General features: G+C 44.8%; 1 protein-coding gene across 5 annotated transcripts in view; it reads left to right on the forward strand.

The window, feature by feature from the left end:
• The first annotated feature begins 888 nt into the window (after positions 1-888).
• LOC102273400 (interferon-induced GTP-binding protein Mx1) overlaps positions 889-19,329 on the forward strand; it is a 33,274-nt gene continuing 14,833 nt past the window's right edge. The window contains exons 1-8 of one of the 5 annotated variants that reach the window (XM_005893018.3): positions 889-1,026; positions 3,667-3,743; positions 4,426-4,504; positions 9,652-9,844; positions 10,359-10,496; positions 13,714-13,868; positions 14,473-14,611; positions 17,576-17,774. In XM_005893018.3, the coding sequence (XP_005893080.2) occupies positions 4,433-4,504; positions 9,652-9,844; positions 10,359-10,496; positions 13,714-13,868; positions 14,473-14,611; positions 17,576-17,774 (896 nt within the window). In that variant the 5' untranslated portion in view covers positions 889-1,026; positions 3,667-3,743; positions 4,426-4,432. Of the gene's footprint in view, positions 1,027-3,666; positions 3,744-4,425; positions 4,523-5,528; positions 5,715-9,651; positions 9,845-10,358; positions 10,497-13,713; positions 13,869-14,472; positions 14,612-17,575; positions 17,775-19,329 lie in introns of those variants that run through there. The other 4 variants (XM_070376451.1, XM_070376455.1, XM_005893017.3 and 1 more) reach the window with 4 other exon arrangements.

Consider the following 19,329-nt stretch of genomic DNA (forward strand, 5'->3'; position numbering starts at 1 on the left):
GACGCTCTCTAACCACAGGAATCTTTGTGGGGAGGACACTTGTCCAGGCTTCTTAGCTGAGCCAAGGAGAATGGAGGTGGGGTGCCAGCCCTTTCCAAAATGAAATTTTACTCCTCACCCCCAAAGCCCTCCGGGAGGGCTCATCTTTGGGTCTATTTGACCTTGGTCCCCCCACTTTCTACTCATTTCCATCCTGAAGAAATCAAATGAGCTAAACTTCAGGGAGGGCTTGGGACTTCCCTGGTGGTCCAGGGAACCCTTTGCTTCCAATTCAGGGGGCACAGGTTTGATCCCTGGTCAAGAAACCAAGATCCCACATGACATGCAGAGAGGTCAAGAGATTTAAAGGTGGGGAGAGGGGGCGGTGCTTGAAGAGGATAAGGAAAATTGAGAAAGGAGCCTGATGTAGGTCTGGGTGAGGAGGGGGCTAAAGGGGTAGCTCCCTAGCATGCTTGAGAATCCCTCCGGGGCTGGAATGTTCCCAATGAACCTACAGCAGGAGTTTGAGACCCAGTTATCAATGCATCTGTTCAAACAACCAAAGGTTAAGGGACCGGTTCCAAGCTACCTTGGGCTTTGGATGACTCGGGGCTGCTTGAGCAGAGGTTCTCAAACTGCCAGGAACTTCAGAAGGGCCGGATAAAGCTCGGGTAGCTGGGTCCTGCGCCCGAGTTTCTGAGGCAGCAGGTCTGGGTGCGGGCCGAGAATCTGCATTTCCCGCAAGCTCCTAGGGATGCTGTTGATGCGGGGCGCACCTAGAATGCCTTTGGGAGAATACAGTTGAGTGTGCGGGGCGCAGCGACCTCGGGAGGCGCAGGTTCGGAAGTGCGCCACCCGTTCGGTTTCGGTTTCCTTTCCGATCCAGCAGCCCTGAAAACTTTCTGAGTTTCGTTTCTCCGTTTCTCCGAGGCTGGGTAGGAGATGAGGGACGGGGAGGCGGGGCAGCGAGCTAGGGGCGGCGTTAGCGCTGAATAAAGCCGAGGAGGGTGAGCGCTGGGAGCCTGCCGGTCTCTGTGCTGGGGACGGGTAAGTGTAGCGCTCCTGGGTCTGGGCACTCTCCGCGCGTCGGGGCATTTGGGCGTTGGCTGGGAGTTGAGCGCTCTGGGGTGCCGGTATTGCGCAGACTAGGAGAAGGCGATGGCACCCCACTCCAGTACTCTTGCCTGGAAAATCCCATGGACGGAGGAGCCTGGTAGGCTGCAGTCCATGGGGTCTCGAAAAGTCAGACACCACAGAAGCGACTTAGCAGCAGCAGCAGCAGTAATAGTAAAAATGAAAATGATTAATAGTGATGGCAACCCAGTATTCTTGCCTGGAGAATGCCATGGACAGAGGGACCTGGTGGGCTGCAGTCCATGGGGTCTCAAAGAGTCGGACACGACTGAAGCGACTTAGCACGCAATAGGGATGATGACATGATGATGATGATAATGCAGTGTTGGCTGGGTTCAGAGCATACTTGATTCTGCTTTCCCACCGACACGCTGCTGAGGCTTTTGAGTTACGCGTCAAAAAACAAGCACTGGCGACTTTTCTGCCGGAAGAAATAGGAAGGTGGAGCAGAGCAGGTAAAGAGGGTCTCCGAGGGAGCTAAGGAGTGCAAGCCAAACAACTCTACGCCGGGGGCTGGGAGGTATCCTTGGAAGCGCAACGACCCAGGGGATCTTCCCCAATCTCGCTGCAAAGAGGGATGTTATAGCCGAGGGTCTCCGCGGACAGGTTTTGCCCGCGGGAGCTTCCCTGTAGAAAGCCGGGGCTCGCCGGAGATGGGGCATGCGCTGAAGTGCCCTGTGCGGAGTACAGGTCACCCAGGGGATGGAGAGCTGCTTCCAGCAGCTGTGCAGCGGGATGCGATGGTGTGCGGCCGGCTCAGTTAGTTTTCCGGGTGGAGCGAGGTAGGACCGTACTGGGGGCTGGCCGAAAGCCCAGGCATTGCTGAGACCTGCAACACGCGGAGCAGCCGGGGGTGGCATTCGCGGAATCAATAAGTCAAATTTTAAATCAAGTTTTTGTTGGACTTGGGAAGTAAGAGGAGATGTGTTGATTTCTTCTTTATTGTAGTCATTCACAGGCGGCTGGGTCAGGATGCTTCTTGTGAGCTGAAAAAGTGTTTTAGTTTTACATCCTGCCTTGGGGGTCATTGTGTTTAAGCTGTAGGGAACACCCCTTTAATGATTAACTTGTGGCAAAAGCAATAGTGTTGCAGGAAGCGGGACCCCTTCCAGGGCCGGAAACTGAGCCCTTATCTAACACTCGGAAATGGATTGTCCAAGGAGACACACACATGTGCTGACAAAGCAAGAGATTTTATTGGGAAAGGGCACCCGGGTGGAGAGCCGGATGGTAAGGGAGCCCAGGAGAACAGCTCCGCCAAGTGGCTCGCAGTCTTGGATTTTATGGTGATGGGGTTAGTTTCCAGGTTGTCTTTAGCCAATCATTCTGACTCAGGGTCCTCCCTGATGGTGCACAGCTTATTCAGCCAAGATGGATGCCAGCAAGAAGGATTCTGGGAGGTGACTGGACGTGTGGTGTCTCCTTCTGACTTTTCCCAAACTCTTTCTGTTGGTGGTGACTTATTAGTTCCCTTTTCTTACCAAGACCTCCTGTCATAAAACAACTGATGCAGATGGTTACTGTGGTGCCTGGCCAGCATGGGCAGTTTCAGTCAGTGTGCTTCCCCTAACAATAGAATATAAAGGGAAAAGTTAAAGAAACAGATCTAATACAGTGTCAGATTTGTTATTCCCTATTACAATCATAAACAATTTAAATGTCAGTGAGTTTTTGGAAGGCGAAACACTTCCATGAGAAAAAGCAAATAGAAGTTCTTAAAGGATTACCTGGACTGAATTATTTGGGCTGTTCAGTTCGACAAGTGCAGCCAGGTGCTGAACGTGACGAGTAAGTAAAACACTGATTTTTATTAGGAGATGGCCTTGCCCCAGAGATCCAAATTGATTTTCAAAGACTATCTGAGATAGGTACAGATGTTTAAGATGTACAGACAAAACTCACAAGACTTGGTTTTCAAGGGAATGTCACTTTATGAAACAAAGATAGAGACTTTTTTGTTCTCAAAGCACCCATGGTCATTGAATGCTAGCCCTGGGGATCAATGATGCCACATGACTGGGCACAGTAAGGTCAGCTGAGGTTGTGGTCTTTAACCCGGGGCCCCAGCTCCAGCCTAGGAGCCCCTGGGCACACGAAATCATGGGGATGGGTGGTGGTTAAGAAATAAATTGCCAGATTCCATAAGTATTCTTTAAAGTTGATCTCTTTCAAAATCACCTTTCACTATAGAGTGAACAGAATCCATCCCTCCCCCGCGCTTTTTTATTTTAAGCAAGCTTGCCCTTTCAACTTGTCCTTTCAAAATCCGAATAGGCCTTGGGGGAGGGTCCCTAGAGAATATACAAAAAGAGCATCAGGAAAAAAAAGTGTTGATTCAGTACACGGACAGCAAGTCTCTCTGCTTTATCCTTCAACCTTAGAATTTAAATATTTAAGGTTTACAAAAGGACTCAGGGAACTGTGAACTTCCTTCAAAGCACATCCCCTCTGCATCTTCACCATTCTCAGCAATGGGATGTATGGCGATGAGCACTGACATGTATTGTGTTCATCGGGTTTTGGTCTAATTTGTACGTTTTGCCTGATTCCAAGGCGGTGTTGGAGCAGAGCTCTGCATTTCTGCCAACTAGTCAGCACTACATTGTCAAGTAAAAGGAAGGTATATTGAGGTAAGTGTTTTATACTTTTTATAACATTTATTTCAAGTCCTAGGAGAAATATATTTTCATTTACTTTTATCCAAGATTATTACATAAGTCTTAATATTTAGAAGCTTATGGTCCCAGAAAAAAAATTACAATTTTTTAACATATAGTCCAGTGGTTAGGACTCAGCACTTTCATTGCTGGGACCTGAGTTCAAGCCCTGGTCAGGGAACTAAGATCATGCAAGCTATGCTATATATATATATATATATATATATATATATATATATATATAATAATGTTTGGGTATTATCAAATATTTAGAATCCCTCATCTACATTGGAAAGAGTCTTACAGTAATTTTATTTTTAAACGTAAATTTTAAAATGCATTAGAAATTTCATTCTTTGTTGCTATTTAAATTTATGGTGAAAAAAATTTTTGATGTTCACCTATAAACATGATTGGAAATACAGAGTTTTAAAAAAGCTTTTGACATCCAGAAACATGTCTTTGAAGACCACTGAGCTGGGATGGAGCGTGTCTTCATCTGACATTTGGTTCCTTGGAGTTCTCCTGTCATTTCTTTCTGATCTCCCACTCTGTCCCAGTGTGTCTTATGGTGGGTTTGGTTCCATGATTGAATGTACCCAGCTCCTGAATTGTGTTAATTCTGATGTTCTTGATTTATGCTGAACTGATAAAGGAAGAAGATGGTTCATTCTGACTTGGGTATCAAAGAACTTGATTCACCTGAATCCAGTCTAAATGGAAGTGAAGATATGGTGAGGGAACATGAAACTGTAAGTTGATGCCTGAAAACCACTGTCCATGTGGACATGAACTGTGTTCACTTGAGGGCTGCCCATTGATAACTGCGATGCCATTGGTGCCCAGGGATGCTCGCTTCCTCATCTCTCCAGGGGCTATATGTGGATGCAAAGATGTGTGTGATTCATTCTGCTTGGGCCCTTCTTGCAGCCAAAGGACTTCCCTGGTGGCTCAGACGGTAAAGCGTCTGTCTACAATGTGGGAGACCCGGGTTCGAGCTCTGGGTCGGAAAGATCCCCTGGAGAAGGAAATGGCAATCCACTCTAGTACTGTTGCCTAGAAAATCCCATGGACAGAGGAGCCTCTGGTAAGCTACAGTCTATGGGGTCGCAAAGAGTCGGACACGACTGAGCGACTTCACTTTTCTTACAGCCAAACGCCATTAGTGTTTTGTCTTAGCTGATCCTGAAAGTGAAAGTGTTAGTCACTCAGTCATGTCTGTCTGTGACCCCACGGACTGTAACCTGCCAGGCTCCTCTGTCCATGGGATTCTCCAGGCAAGAATACTGGAGTGGGTAGCCATTCCTTTCTCTAGGGGATCTTCCCAACCAAGGCGTCAAACCAGGGTCTCCTGTATTGCAGGAGGATTCTTTACCATCTCAGCCCCCTGGTTGGGGTGCAATTTTGGTCTGGAAAATCCAGGCAAGAGGCCAATGGGCTGGTGTAAGAATTGGGCCCAGACACTGGGCCCAAGGAGCCCTGTGAGATCACGTGCCCACATTATAGTTTGGTCTCGAGCTCAAACCTCCTAAGTGTCATTGTGATATCTCCAACAGTGAAGCCATGTGGTGTCTTTTCTCCCAGGAATGAGACATATTTTTGGTGGGAAGCAAACTTGGCTTCTCGAATCAGTTCAACCTGAATTTGATTCCACTGCTGACACGTGCAGCTGTAAGATCTTGGGTGGTTACTCCTCCCTTTAGAAGCTTGGTTTTCCATTTCTAAAATGAAAATAATAAGAGTATTTACTTTGTGCAGCTGTTGAGAGGAGGAGTATTTACTTTGTGCAGCTGTTGCTGAAGCTGAAACTCCAGTACTTGTGGCCACCTCATGTGAAGAGTTGACTCACTGGAAAAGACTCTGATGCTGGGAGTGATGGGGGGCAGGAGGAGAAGGGGACGACGGAGGATGAGATGTCTGGATGGCATCACTGACTCGATGGACGTGAGTCTGAGTGAATTCCGGGAGTTGGTGATGGACAGGGAAGCCTGGCATGCTGCGAATCATGGGGTCGCAAAGAGTTGGACAGGACTGAGCGACTGAACTGAACTGAACTGAGAGGAGGTAGAGTTTGGGCACTTAGAAAGAGCTCTGTTTATTGCTGTCATATGTTTTAAAGCAATGGATCTTCAGCCTCTTTCCAATTGCCTCCATTTTAATCATCAGTGGTTAACAATATTTTAAACAATATTATAAACTACACCAAAGGACACAGAAAAATAAGAAATTCACCCATCTTTCCAGCACCATAATATAACTGTTGTCTCTTGCCTGGCTGTAACTGGCAAGGAATAGGGCAGTAGGAACTCATAATGCTCACACCCACATGTTTGAATGTTGTTGTTGTTGTTATTCAGTTGCTAAGTTGTGTCCTACTCTTTGAAACTCCATGGACTGTAGCATGCCAGGCTCCTCTGTCTTCCATCTCCCAGAGTTAAATTCATGTGCATTGAGTCGGTGCATGCTATCTAACCATCTCATCCTCTGCCAAGCTCTTCTCCTTTAGCCTTCAGTCTTTCCCAGCATCAGAATCTTTTACAGTGGGTTGACTCTTCGTATCAGGTGAGTGTAGCTTGGCCTTTCTGGCCAGGTTGAACAAGGTGTATCTTATGACCCAGAAATTCCACTTCTAGATATTGACCTTGGTTCTCAGAGTATGATCCCCAGAGAAGCAACATTAATACCTCTGGGGAAGTTTGAAATGCAAACTATCACCCTCACACACCCTTCCCCAGACCTAGTGAACTAGAAATTTCAGGGGTGGGACCTACCATCTGTGTTTCTACAAGACTTCTAGGTGATTTTTCTTTGTGCTGAGGTTTGAGATGCATTTTGCCATGTTTGTACAGCATTTTTTTATAAGCAAAACCAGAAATAACACAAGTGTCCATGAGTAGTGGAATGCATACATAGATTGTGGTATGCAGTAGAATTCCACACAGCAGTGAAAAGTAATGAGCTAGACTTCCAGGGATCATGATGGCTGGGTCTAAAAAACAATGGTGTAGCTGGTGGCTCTATGGTTCGGGCTCAACACTTTAACTGCCATAGGTTGGATTCAATCTGTGGTTGGGGAACTAAGATCCCCTGGAAGCCACATGGCATGGCCCTCCCCCAAAATAAATAAATTACAATAAATAGACTGTGGTGAATCCCCTAGAATCAGGTCACAGAAGAAATATACTGTATCATTCCATTTATATAAAGATCCAGGCCGCCATAAGCCATGTATTTTTTAGGGAAAGATGGGTGGGGGGTAAAATGAATGAAAAGCAAGGACATTGTTTTCATAAACCTGGAAATAGAGGGACCCTCTAGAGGTAAAGGGGTTTTAGGAGGAAGTTGCCTGGGGAAGGGTGGACAAAGTGTCTCAAGTACAGGGGATATGTGTTTTCTTAACCCAGGTGGTTGGCACATGCATTTTGGCTAATTACCGTTCATGTTTTATAAACTCTTGGGAATGGGTGATATAAAGAAATGAAAACAAAAAGAATCATAGTGAAAGAAAGTGAAGTCGCTCAGTCATGTACGACTCTTTGCGACCCCATGGGCTATAGCCTACCAGGTTCCTCTGTCCATGGGATTTTCCAGGCAATAGTCCTGGAGTGCATTGCCATTTCCTTCTCCAGGGGATCTTCCCAACCCAGGGATCAAACCCGGGTCTCCCGCTTTACCGTCTGAGCCCCCAGGGAAGTCAATAACCCATAAAGAGGGCTAAAATAAGCCACTGATGAGTAGGAAGGTACAGCCAGGTATGTGCATAGCCCCCACAAGGTTTTCCCTGGGGATTCAAGCTCCAAACCTTTCTTAAGTGAGAAAATTCACACAGGACACTTATTTAAAAATAGTGGGGAAGATTTTATTCAAGACTATTGCAATAGAGGAGAGAGCTTGAACTTAGTGTGGCTACAAGGACAAGAGGACAGGATAGAGGAGAGGAGAAGGAATTGCCAAGAGTAATTTGGGAAGGGTAAAGGGAGGTGAAGAATTGATGTTTTTGAAGTGTGTTGCTGGAGAAGACTCTTGAGAGTCCCTTGGACTGCAAGGAGATCAAACCAATCAACCCTAAAGAAAATTGGTTACCACAGCTTTAATAATAATTATGGAAATCAGGTCATGTTAACCCTCCAACTCTTTTGTTTTTCAAAGTCATTTGACTATTCTAGGAGTATTTAGACTCTTTAGATTTACTGTGATTGTTAATATAATTGGACTTGGAAAGATCATTTTGCTATTTGTTTTCCATTTGCCCTATTCTTCATTTCCTCTTTTTCTGCTTTCCTTTGAATTAACTAAGTTTTTTATGATTTCATTTTATTTCCTTTGTTGGTTTATTGAGTACAACTGTTTTAGGGAGTATATCATGTCTTTAATTTATCAAGTTTACCTTCAAGTACTAATATATTATTTCATATATAATATAAGAACCTTATGATAATATGTGTCCATTTGTCTCCTCCCAGCCTGCATGCCATTTTTGTCATGAGTTTTTATTTTATCAATATTTTAAGCCCCCACATTATACTGTTATCCTTTTGGAAATGGCCAATGTCTTTTAAAGATATCTGTGGCAACAAAGTGGATATTAAGGACAGAAAGGTTAAGGCAAAGTCAGTTGTCTTCCACCGAAAGAAGAATCTTCAGTCCTGTGACATTTCTGCCAAAAGTAACTACAGCTTTGAAAAGCCCTTCCTCTGGCTTGCTAGAAAACTGATTGGAGACCCTAACTTGGATTTGTTGCCATGCCTGCTCTTGCCCTGCCAGAGGTGGTCATGGACCCAGCCTTGGCAGCATGGTATGAGCACGATTTAGAGGTTGCTCAGACAACTGCTCTCCCGGATGAAGATGATGACCTGTGAGAAAGCGAAGCTGGGGCCCAGCGTCGGAAGGCTAGTTTTATAGGCAACTGTCCTGTGACGTCAGCGGTGCAGTGTGTTTGCCACTTTATTATATAGCTAAGCAGAACATGTGCTTAATCTTTGGATGCTGAAGGAGATGGATGGGCTTTGGAGTGAATGTGGCAGTTTAAAAAAAAATACCTTCATTTTTTGGACCCGCATATTTAGGTGTTTTGGATCACAGTTGTTTCCTCCTTGAGTTTCAAATACAAGACTGCTATAGTCACATGACAATATTGAGAGGTGGAATCTTGTTTGTTACTGTCATTCCCATCCCTTTTCGTTTAGAATCAGAATAAAGTTGTATTTCAAATATCTAAAATAAATAAATAAAGAGATTTAAGTAATAAAAAAGAATAGTAGTCACCATTTCTGGTGTAAATTCCTTGGTGTAGATTAAAATGTCCATTCAATATCATTTTCCTTTGGCTTGAAGGGCATCCTAAACATTTCCTGTAATGCAAGTCTGCTAGTGATGAATTCATTCATTTTTGTACATCCAGAAAAGTCCTTACTCACTTTCTTATTTTAAAAGATTTTTTTTTTCCGAGTAGAAAATTTTAGGTTGATGATTTTTCTCAGTACTTTAACAAAGTTGCTACACTGTCTTCTCATTTGCATAGTTTCTCCTGAGAAATAGGCTATAAATCTCATGTTTATTCTTCTGTACATAACATGTCATTTTCTGGCTGGCATTCTGTCATTATCACTGATTTTGACCAATTTGACTATAGTGTGCCTTGATATAGTTACTTTATGTTTCCTTTGCTCTGGGCTCATTGAGCTTTGGGGATCTTTGGGTTAATAGTTTTCACCAAGTTTGAGGACATTTATTTCTTCAAATATTTATTTCTGTTTTACCCTCATTCTCTTGATTGGGGAGCTTTAATCACCTGTATCCATTAGGATGATTGAAGTTGTCCATCTTTGATGGAACGTGACCTGCAGGTTATGATAGAGATCTCCCATTCTGCCTCTTCCAGGAGTCCAAGAGCAACCTGTACAGCCAATATGAAGAGAAGGTGCGGCCCTGCATTGACCTCATCGACTCCCTGCGGTCCCTGGGCGTGGAGCAGGACCTGGCCCTGCCCGCCATCGCTGTTATCGGGGACCAGAGCTCGGGCAAGAGCTCTGTGCTGGAGGCCCTGTCTGGGGTCGCCCTCCCCAGGGGCAGTGGTAAGCACTTGGCTTCTGTGTTGGTTAGCTCAGGCTGCAGAAACAGAGGACCTCAGACTTGGGCTTAAACAATAGAAGTTTACTTCTCAAAATTTGGGAGGCTAGAAGGCCAAGATCAAGGTATTACCAGTGTTGGTATCTCCTGAGGCCTGTGTCCTCCGCTCACAGATGACTGTCTTCTCCTGTGTCTTCTGGGGGATGGTGGAGGATGTTTGCAGAAGTCTGGGGTTTCCCAATGCAGTGTACCACCTGGGCTGATGGAAAACACCGGGGTGAAGCAAAAGATCTAAAGTAGGGGATTTCAAGTCAAACTCCATCTGAAATGTACATTCTAGATGCACATTCGTGAGTCACCCCAGATAGCATGCCTCAGAGAGTCAAAGGGTGAGAACAGGGAGTTTGCAGTTTTAGGAGCCTCCCGGATGATTATACAAATTTAAGAACCACTGGTCTAAGACCACCATATAGGACTGTTAGCAGCAGAGTATAGACCTGATGAGTAGTGGTTTCCTAGGTATTGTTACAAGATGTCCTCTTGTGCTGAGGCTGAAAAAACTTGGGAATGAAGACGAGTGGAAAGGCAAAGTCAGCTTCCTGGACAAAGAGATTGAGATTCCAGATGCTTCACAGGTGGAAAAGGAAATCAGTGAAGGTAAGTGTCCCATGTTTGTTCTTCATGCCTATTTGGATATCTGGTCAACGAGGTGAAATAGATGGGGTCTGCCTGTCACTGTTCCCACTCTCCCCTTTCTAGGCCTGTTCTGGTCCCTCAGGAACCTTCCCTTCCCTCCATCAGGCCCCCAGCTCTCTTGTATTTTCTCTTTTTTTTACTCTCATTAAGACCAGTGCTTTGGACAGAATCTGACCTCAGTAATTTATTACTTAGTATGTAAGTATGTATCTGAGCATAATGTGAATTTTGAAGCTTGTCTTCAAATATGGAGTATTTGTCCTTTATTCAAAGGCCTCCCCACTCCACAGATCTGATGTCAGGGTGTGGGGCCAAGGAACACCTTCACCTGTTAACCAGCTTTCCAAAATGCTGACTGGACCATCACTGAATCCTGTTCAGAACTGGAAGTCTTTTTCTTCCAAGAGTGGGATGCATGTGCTTGAATAATCCCAGTTTAGAATAATATATGGCAGGTCTCAGTAAATGCACACCACAGAGATTACTGTATCAATTTGAAACATCTGAAAAGAGAAAATTAACGCTTAATGTCGGAGAAGGCAATGGCACCCCACTACTCCAGTACTCTTGCCTGGAAAATCCCATGGACAGAGGAGCCTGGTAGGCTGCAGTCCATGGGGTCGCTAAGAGTCAGGCAGGACTGAGCGGCTTCACTTTCACTTCTCACTTTCATGCATTGGAGAAGGAAATGGCAACCCACTCCGGTGTTCTTGCCTGGAGAATCCCAGGGATGGGGGAGTCTGGTGGGCTGCCGTCTCTGGGGTCACACGGAGTTGGACACAACTGAAGCGACTTAGCAGCAGCAGCAACGCTTAACGTCAGAGATCAGATCAGTCACTCAGTCATGTCCGACTCTTTGTGACCCCAAGAATCGCAGCACACCAGGCCTCCCTGTCCATCACCAACTCCCAGAGTTCACTCAGACTCATGTCCATCGAGTCAGTGATGCCATCCAGCCATCTCATCCTCTGTCGTCCCCTTCTCCTCTTGCCCCCAGTCCCTCCCAGCATCAGAGTCTTTTTGAATGAGTCAACTCTTCGCATGACGTGGCCAAAGTACTGGAGTCTCAGCTGTAGCATCATTCCTTCCAAAGAAATTCCAGGGCTGATCTCCTTCAGAATGGACTGGTTGGATCTCCTTGCAGTCCAAGGGACTCTCAAGAGTCTTCTCCAACACCACAGTTCAAAAGCATCAATTCTTTGGCGCTCAGCCTTCTTCACAGTCCAACTCTCACATCCATACATGACCACAGGAAAAACCATAGCCTTGACTAGACGAACCTTTGTTGGCAAAGTAATGTCTCTGCTTTTGAATATGTTGTCTAGTTTGGTCATAACTTTCCTTCCAAGGAGTAAGGGTCTTTTAATTTCATGGCTGCAGTCACCATCTGCAGTGATTTTGGAGCCCAGAAAAATAAAGTCTGACACTGTTTCCACTGTTTCCCCATCTATTTCCCATGTAGATAGGGACAAAGTAGTGATATACTTAGTTGCTGCTAAGTGTGAGTGAGATGAGTAAGCAATTTTCCCTTATTGACTTTAATTTCTTCCTAGTATGTCACATAATTAAGTTCTAGTAATTTGGGGAAGATACAAAAATGGTATGAACTGATATCCAGCAGTAGGAAAGAATGGATTTGACTCTATAAAAGTGGAAGTACTAACTACCATTTATTGGCTGTTGTGTAAAAATTAAATAATGTTATCATGAAAATGTTATTGTGTGTTTGTTGGGATTAGGTTGCCTGCAGAAAATGCAAAATTAGTGTGTATCAGTTAGTCCTTGGTGTGTAACAAAACAATCTCAAAACCTAATGGCTTGGAACAGTTTATTTCCTGTGATTCAAAGGATCAGCTGGGCAATTCTTTTCCTCTAGGATGATTTGGCTGGGGCCAACAGTCTAGGATGACCTCGGGTACCCACCCAATCCTCGACTGGAATGACCAGACCTTCCCATGGTCTGACAGTGGCCTGTCCCCCCCAGGTGACTGGGTTGGGTTCTTTAACATGTTGGTAGAAGGGTTCCAAGTACCAAGAGACCTGAGTTTGAAGCTCTGATGTGTAAGCACCTTTCAGTGTCTACTGGAATACATTTTGTGACAACCTGTTACCCAAAGAAATGAATGTACTCAGGCCCACTTTCAAGAAGCAAACTCTCTTGATGGGAGAAGTGGCATTCTTTCTATAAAGCAGCGTTCATATGGAGATGGGAAGGAGTATAGAAGCCATTTGTGCAAGCAAGTTACTAACACAGTGGTTTAAACAATGTCAGTTTTATGTCTCTCAGAGCTGATGTAAGGGTTCCAAGGTTATGAACCCAGACTCCTGTCTCATTCCTACACTCTGTGTGGCCTCTGCTCCCAAGGCCCCCTTATCATTTAGTCAAGTGCCCATTCTTGCCAGCTAGTTGTTGGCAAAGGACCTATCCCTGTCTTAAGCATATTTCTGGAAGTTACACATAGCATCTTCACATCTATCCCATGGGCCAGACAATTTTATATGACCGCATCTCTGGGAAATGGATTTGGTGGGGTGGGGGGCAGAATTAGCAGATTGTGCTACATATAACATTGTTACTATTATTTCCTTCTACATTCTTGACCAATATAAAGCATACCAAAAAGACATTCCGGATGTATAAAATAGTCAACTGGTATTAGCTAAAAGTTTGATGAAATAAACTCTTATCTTGAAATTTTTATTATTATGGAGGAAGGGACAGAATTAAATCTCTTAATGGAATATCAACAGCTAATGCTCAGCTTACCTGAAACAAGCATGTACCACCACCCATAACTTTCCAGGTCATGTTTTAGGAGTCACCATTTATTTTTATTTGTTTTCATTTTACCTCTTTGTTAAGTTCCTAGTGGATCAATGGGAGGAATTTAGGTGTGGCACCAGGAAGAACTTACCTGCTCTGCCAGGTTAAGACTGGTTCAGATGGGTGTCACCTACAGAGGTGTTCTCACTAGTTCTCTCTGCAGACTATTCTGGCCACTGGCAATGCAAATATGGGATTATCCTTTGATGTCCCTTTTTGTTTTGGAGAAATGAATCTGCTCCAAATATGCCTTACTGTTGAATCACAGCAGGTGGGCGTTGCCTTCAGAAGATTCACTGTAATGAGATATTCCATCCCAAGCTCTATTCCGTTTTTCTTTCTCCTCTTCTCTAGCCCAGATTGCCATCGCTGGGGAAGGCACGGGGATCAGTCATGAGCTGATTAGTCTGGAGGTCAGCTCCCCTCACGTCCCAGATCTGACCCTGATAGACCTTCCTGGCATTACCAGGGTTGCTGTGGGCAACCAGCCACCCGACATTGAATATCAGGTGAAACTTCAGGCTCCATCCTGGCCCAGGTCTTGTGCGGGGAGGGGCTGCATTAGAGCATCAGTGAGTCCAAGACCAAGCTTGAGGAGTGGGTATGGGGAGGTGGGGAATTTGGAGCATGCATTGGTCAAAATTACTCCACCAAGTTGGATGGAAGCTTCTATGGGAAGAGGCAAAGTTGGGAAAGCATTTTATTTGTGTTTTATGCAGTGACTCATTTTTGGTTATAGTTATACTCTATGCCATATCTAAATTGCATGCATTAGGAAGGGGTTTTATGTGGGAAGAAGGAGCATTAGGAGCAAATATAATGATATTCCTGTATCAGTGAATCTCACCCTGTGGATTAAAGATTTAGGGAATATCAAGCAATTCTTTTGGCATCTTATTTTTCATTGTGACCTTCAGATTTGAGGTCTTGGCAGATGACTCATGAGTTAAAACCTCATAGTGTTCCCTCAGAAAATGTAGTTTTCCTGACTTGTATTGTCAGCTCATTTCTGTGTTTGCTTCTTGGAAGAAATACCTCTGGGACTTGGAAGGCCAGAAGCAAGTACAAGGTCAGGACCTGTCTCAACTCTCAGACCCTCTAATTTTCTTACAGATCAAGTCTCTCATCAGGAAGTATATCCTTAGGCAGGAGACCATCAACTTGGTGGTGGTCCCTGCTAACGTGGACATCGCTACCACAGAGGCGCTGCACATGGCTCAGGAGGTGGACCCCCAAGGAGACAGGACCATAGGTAAGAAGAATGAAATTGTCAGTCACTCGGTCATGTCTGACTCTTTGTGGCCCCATGGACTGTAGCTCTCCTAGCTTCGATGTCCTTGGGATTTCTGAGGCAAGAATAGTGGAGTGGATTGCCATTCCCTTCTCCAGAGGATCTTCCTGACCCAGGGATTGAACCCGTGTGTCCCCCATCTCCTGCATTGCAGGCAGATTCTTTACCAGCTGAGCTACCAAGGAAGCCCACAGTGGAATAGTTCAGTTCAGTTCAGTCGCTCAATCGTGTTTGACTCTTTGCGACCCCATGAACCGCAGGACGCCAGGCCTCTCTGTCCATCACCAACTCCTGGAGTTCACTCAAACTCATGTCCATTGAGTCAGTGATGCCATCCAGCCATCTCATCCTCTGTCTTCCCCTTTTCCTCCTGCCCCCAATCCCTCCCAGCATCAGAGTCTTTTTGAATGAGTCAACTCTTTGCATGAGATGGCCAAAGTACTGGAGTTTCAGCTTTAGCATCATTCCTTCCAAAGAACACCCAGGGCTGATTTCCTTTAGAATGGACTGGTTGGATCTCCTTGCAGTCCAAGGGACTCTCAAGAGTCTTTTCCAACACCATAGTTCAAAAGCATCAATTCTTCGGCGCTCAGCTTTCTTCACAATCCAACTCTCGCATCCATACATGACCACTGGAAAAACCATAGCCTTGACTAGACGGACCTTTGTTGGCAAAGTAATGTCTCTGCTTTTGAATATGTTATCTAGGTTGGTCATAACTTTCCTTCCAAGGAGTAAGCGTCTTTTAATTTTGTGGCTGCAGTCACCATCTGCAGTGAGCCCAAAAAAATAAAGTCTGACACTGTTTCCCCATCTATTTCCCATGAAGTTCGTTTTCTGAATGTTGAGCTTTAAGCCAACTTTTTCACTCTCCACTTTCACTTTCATCAAAAGGCTTTTGAGTTCCTCTTCACTTTCTGCCATAAGGGTGGTGTCATCTGCATATCTGAGGTTATTGATATTTCTCCCGGCAATCTTGATTCCAGCTTGTGCTTCTGCCAGCCCAGCATTTCTCATGATGTACTCTGCATAGAAGTTAAATAAGCAGGGTGACAATATACAGCCTTGACATACTCCTTTTCCTATTTAGAACCAGTCTGTTGTTCCATGTCCAGTTCTAACTGTTGCTTCCTGACCTGCATATAGGTTTCTCAAGCGGCAGGTCAGGTGGTCTGGTATTCCCATCTCTTTCAGAATTTTCCACAGTTTATTGTGATCCATACAGTCAAAGGCTTTGGCATAGTCAATAAAGCAGAAATAGATGCTTTTCTGGAACTCTCTTGCTTTTTCGATGATCCAGCAGATGTTGGCAATTTGATCTCTGGTTCCTCTGCCTTTTCTAAAACCAGCTTGAACATCTGGAAGTTCACAGTTCACATATTGCTGAAGCCTGGCTTGGAGAATTTTGAGCATTACTTTACTAGTGCGTGAGATGAGTGCAACTGTGAGGTAGTTTGAGCATTCTTTGGCATTGCCTTTCTTTGGGATTGGAATGAAAATTGACCTTTTCCAGTCCTGTGGCCACTGCTGAGTTTTTCATATTTGCTGGCATATTGAGTGCAGCACTTTCACAGCATCATCTTTCAGGATTTGAAATAGCTCCACTGGAATTCCATCACCTCCACTAGCTTTGTTTGTAGTGATGCTTTCTAAGCCCCACTTGACTTCACATTCCAGGATGTCTGGCTCTAGGTGAGTGATCATACAATCGTGATTATCTTGGGATAGTGGGATAGTATCCAACCTTAAAAAGGAGGGACATTCTGACACCTGCTACAATGAGGATGAACCTTGAAGACACTGGGCTCAGTGACATAAGCCAGTGCCAAAGGACAAATACTGCATGACCTCATTCATATGAGGGACCTAGTGTGGTCAGGTTCATAGACAGGAAGTCAAGTGGGGGAAGGGAGAAATAGGAGTTAGTGTTTGGCGGTTACAGAGTCTCAGCTGGGGAAGAGGAAAAGGTTTTGAAGATGAATAGTGGTCAAGGTTGCCCAACAACGTGAAAGTGTTTCATGCACCTTAAATGCGCATGTAAAAATGGTTAAAATGTTATGTTTGAAAAAATGCATTTGGCTGTAAAGAGCAGAGAGCCTGAGGAGAGTGGCTGAAACAAACAGCAATTTATTTTCACACCTAACAAGAAGTCTGGGCAGAGGCTACTCACCTGCATACCAGTGATGCCGTCAGTCCCTTCCACATTCTGCTCCACCATCCTTAGCTGCAGGTTCTCATTCTTTGCTTGTCCTGCTGCCCATCCTGCCTGGGATGAGAATCTCTCAGCCAGGGCTGCGGCTACAAGTGGGCACAGTAAACCTCAGAGTTAATCCTGGGCTGGACAACCGCACGGGGCCTCACATACAGATGGGTCCGTGCTCGGGGCAGTGTTCTGATGCTGCCATCTTGCAATACTTGTTTAAACAGGCATTCTGCATTTTCATTTTGCACTGGGTCCTGCAAATGACCTAGCTGATCCTGGTCAGACCCTTATTTTCCCAAGTGTGAGCCAGGCCCCACCTGCACCAATATTAACTGAAGAATTTTTAGAAATGCAAGTCCCTTGATCCTACCAAATCTGCTGAATCAAAATCTCTGGAGCGGGGCCTTAAGGTGGCTCTGTTGTACAGGGAAGTTTGAGACCCATTGCATGAGAGTGAACTCCTTTGCTGAACAGGAGGAACGTAATGGGCCATTACACGCTGCTGTCTCTCTGGCATGAGAGCCAAGGTCTTGGTGAAGTGAACTTAAGGAGCACAGAGGGGCTGAGCCTCGCACCTTCACTAGGCAAGCTGCATTGTCTGCCCCAAGCAGCGTGGGAGCAAGCCCAGGGCTAGGGGACCTCGCTCCCCAGGAGGAGAGCTGACCTTACTTCTCACCCTGCGAAGATGTGAACATTCTGTAACCAGAGTCTCTGGATTGCAGGGATCTTGACAAAGCCCGATCTGGTAGACAAAGGCACGGAAGACAAGGTCGTGGACGTGGTGAGAAACCTGGTTTTCCACCTGAAGAAGGGCTACATGATCGTCAAGTGCCGTGGCCAGCAGGACATCAAGCATCGGATGAGCCTGGACAAGGCTCTGCAGAGAGAGCGGATATTCTTCGAGGATCACGCACATTTCAGGTATGTGCATGCAGCTTTCCCAGGGAGAACTGAAATTAAGGACCTCCTTCCTCACAGGAGAAATGCATGCTGTCCAAGGTTGGCTGTTGAGAGTATCCGTGTGTGTCTGTTCCTTTACTGTGATCATGGGGAATCTGCCTGGAAGAGTAAAGGAGGAATTCACAAAGTAGCCAAAGAATAAATCTAAAACTTCAGAAGAAAGCGGAGACTTTTTGCAATAACTTATTATAGTTCTGGAAACAGAATATAAATGTAAGTGTAACAGGATGGAAACAAAGTGGAAAACCCAGAAGTAGGCTCAAGTACATACATTTGGTCTGTGATAAACGTGGCACTTCAAATTCCTGGGCTTTTGTCAGTTTCATTATCAATCAGTGGCACTGAAATAATTATTTAATAGTTGGGAAAGATTAAATTTGTCCTTACTTAACATGGGATACCAGAATAAATATCAGTGGAAGTTTAAAATTAAGTACAAAGAAAGTACCACTTCTCATAAGAAAATATAGGCGGAGAATTAATAATCCCAGGATAAAGGCCTTTCTAACCCTGATGCCAAAAATGAAATTTTTTAAAAAAAGGATGATACTGATAAATTGGTTATTTTGAAATAATGAGAAGGTGTAGAGTTGGTGGGAAAGGAGGGGTGTGGGCTTGCATCTCCGCTGCCAATGGCGTGTGCTGAGATCACACAGGTGTCCCTAAGGCTGAGTTCCATTTCTAGGAATTCCACACAGGCAAGCAATCAGAGATGTGTTCAGTAATGTCCCCTAAAGCATGTTCAGCACAGATTTGTTTTTAATTGTGAAGACTGTGGAATGTACATGTTGAAAATCATGGGATTTGTGTGGACAAACTAGAGTAAGAGATCACAGTGCTAGCAACCATTATAGTGCTGTGCCAAGGAGATGCCAATAAAAAGATTCTTATAGGACGTTGAGGAAAAAATGACACATTCACTGAGATCCCTTGTGTGTGCACATGTGTATGTGGGAGGAGACGCATGTCCTTTGTAAACATTATCATATTTGATGTTCCCAGAAGCCTGCAGAGACACATAATTCAGAAGAGATCCTTGCAGTCCTGTGTTCATAGGAGCATTATTCACAATAGCTAAAAAAAAACATGGAAGCAAGCTGAGTGACCACTGATAGATAAACACAATGTTTATCCAAAATGGATTAAAAAAATTCTATCCACACAGTGGAATAGAATTTGGCCTTAGAAAGGAAGAAAATTCTAGCACCTGCTATAACACGGCTGTACCTTGAGGGCAATACGCTCAGTGAAATAAGCCAGTCATGAAAAGACAAGCACTGTATAATTCCTCTAATACAAGGTCCCTAAAGGGGTAAATTCATAGAGACAGGACCTGGGGGAGGGGGTGGAGAGATGTTTAATGGGGACAGAGTTTCAGGTGGGGAAGATGAGCTGTTTCTGGAGGTAGATGGTGGTGATGGTCACACATCAATGTAATTGTACTTAATACCACTGAATGTGTGCCTACAGGCTTCGCAAGTGGCACTCCCCACTTGTGAGTAAAGAACTCACTTGC

This window comes from Bos mutus, chromosome 1 (assembly GCF_027580195.1).
Source record: "Bos mutus isolate GX-2022 chromosome 1, NWIPB_WYAK_1.1, whole genome shotgun sequence".
NCBI classification, from domain to species: domain Eukaryota; kingdom Metazoa; phylum Chordata; class Mammalia; order Artiodactyla; family Bovidae; genus Bos; species Bos mutus.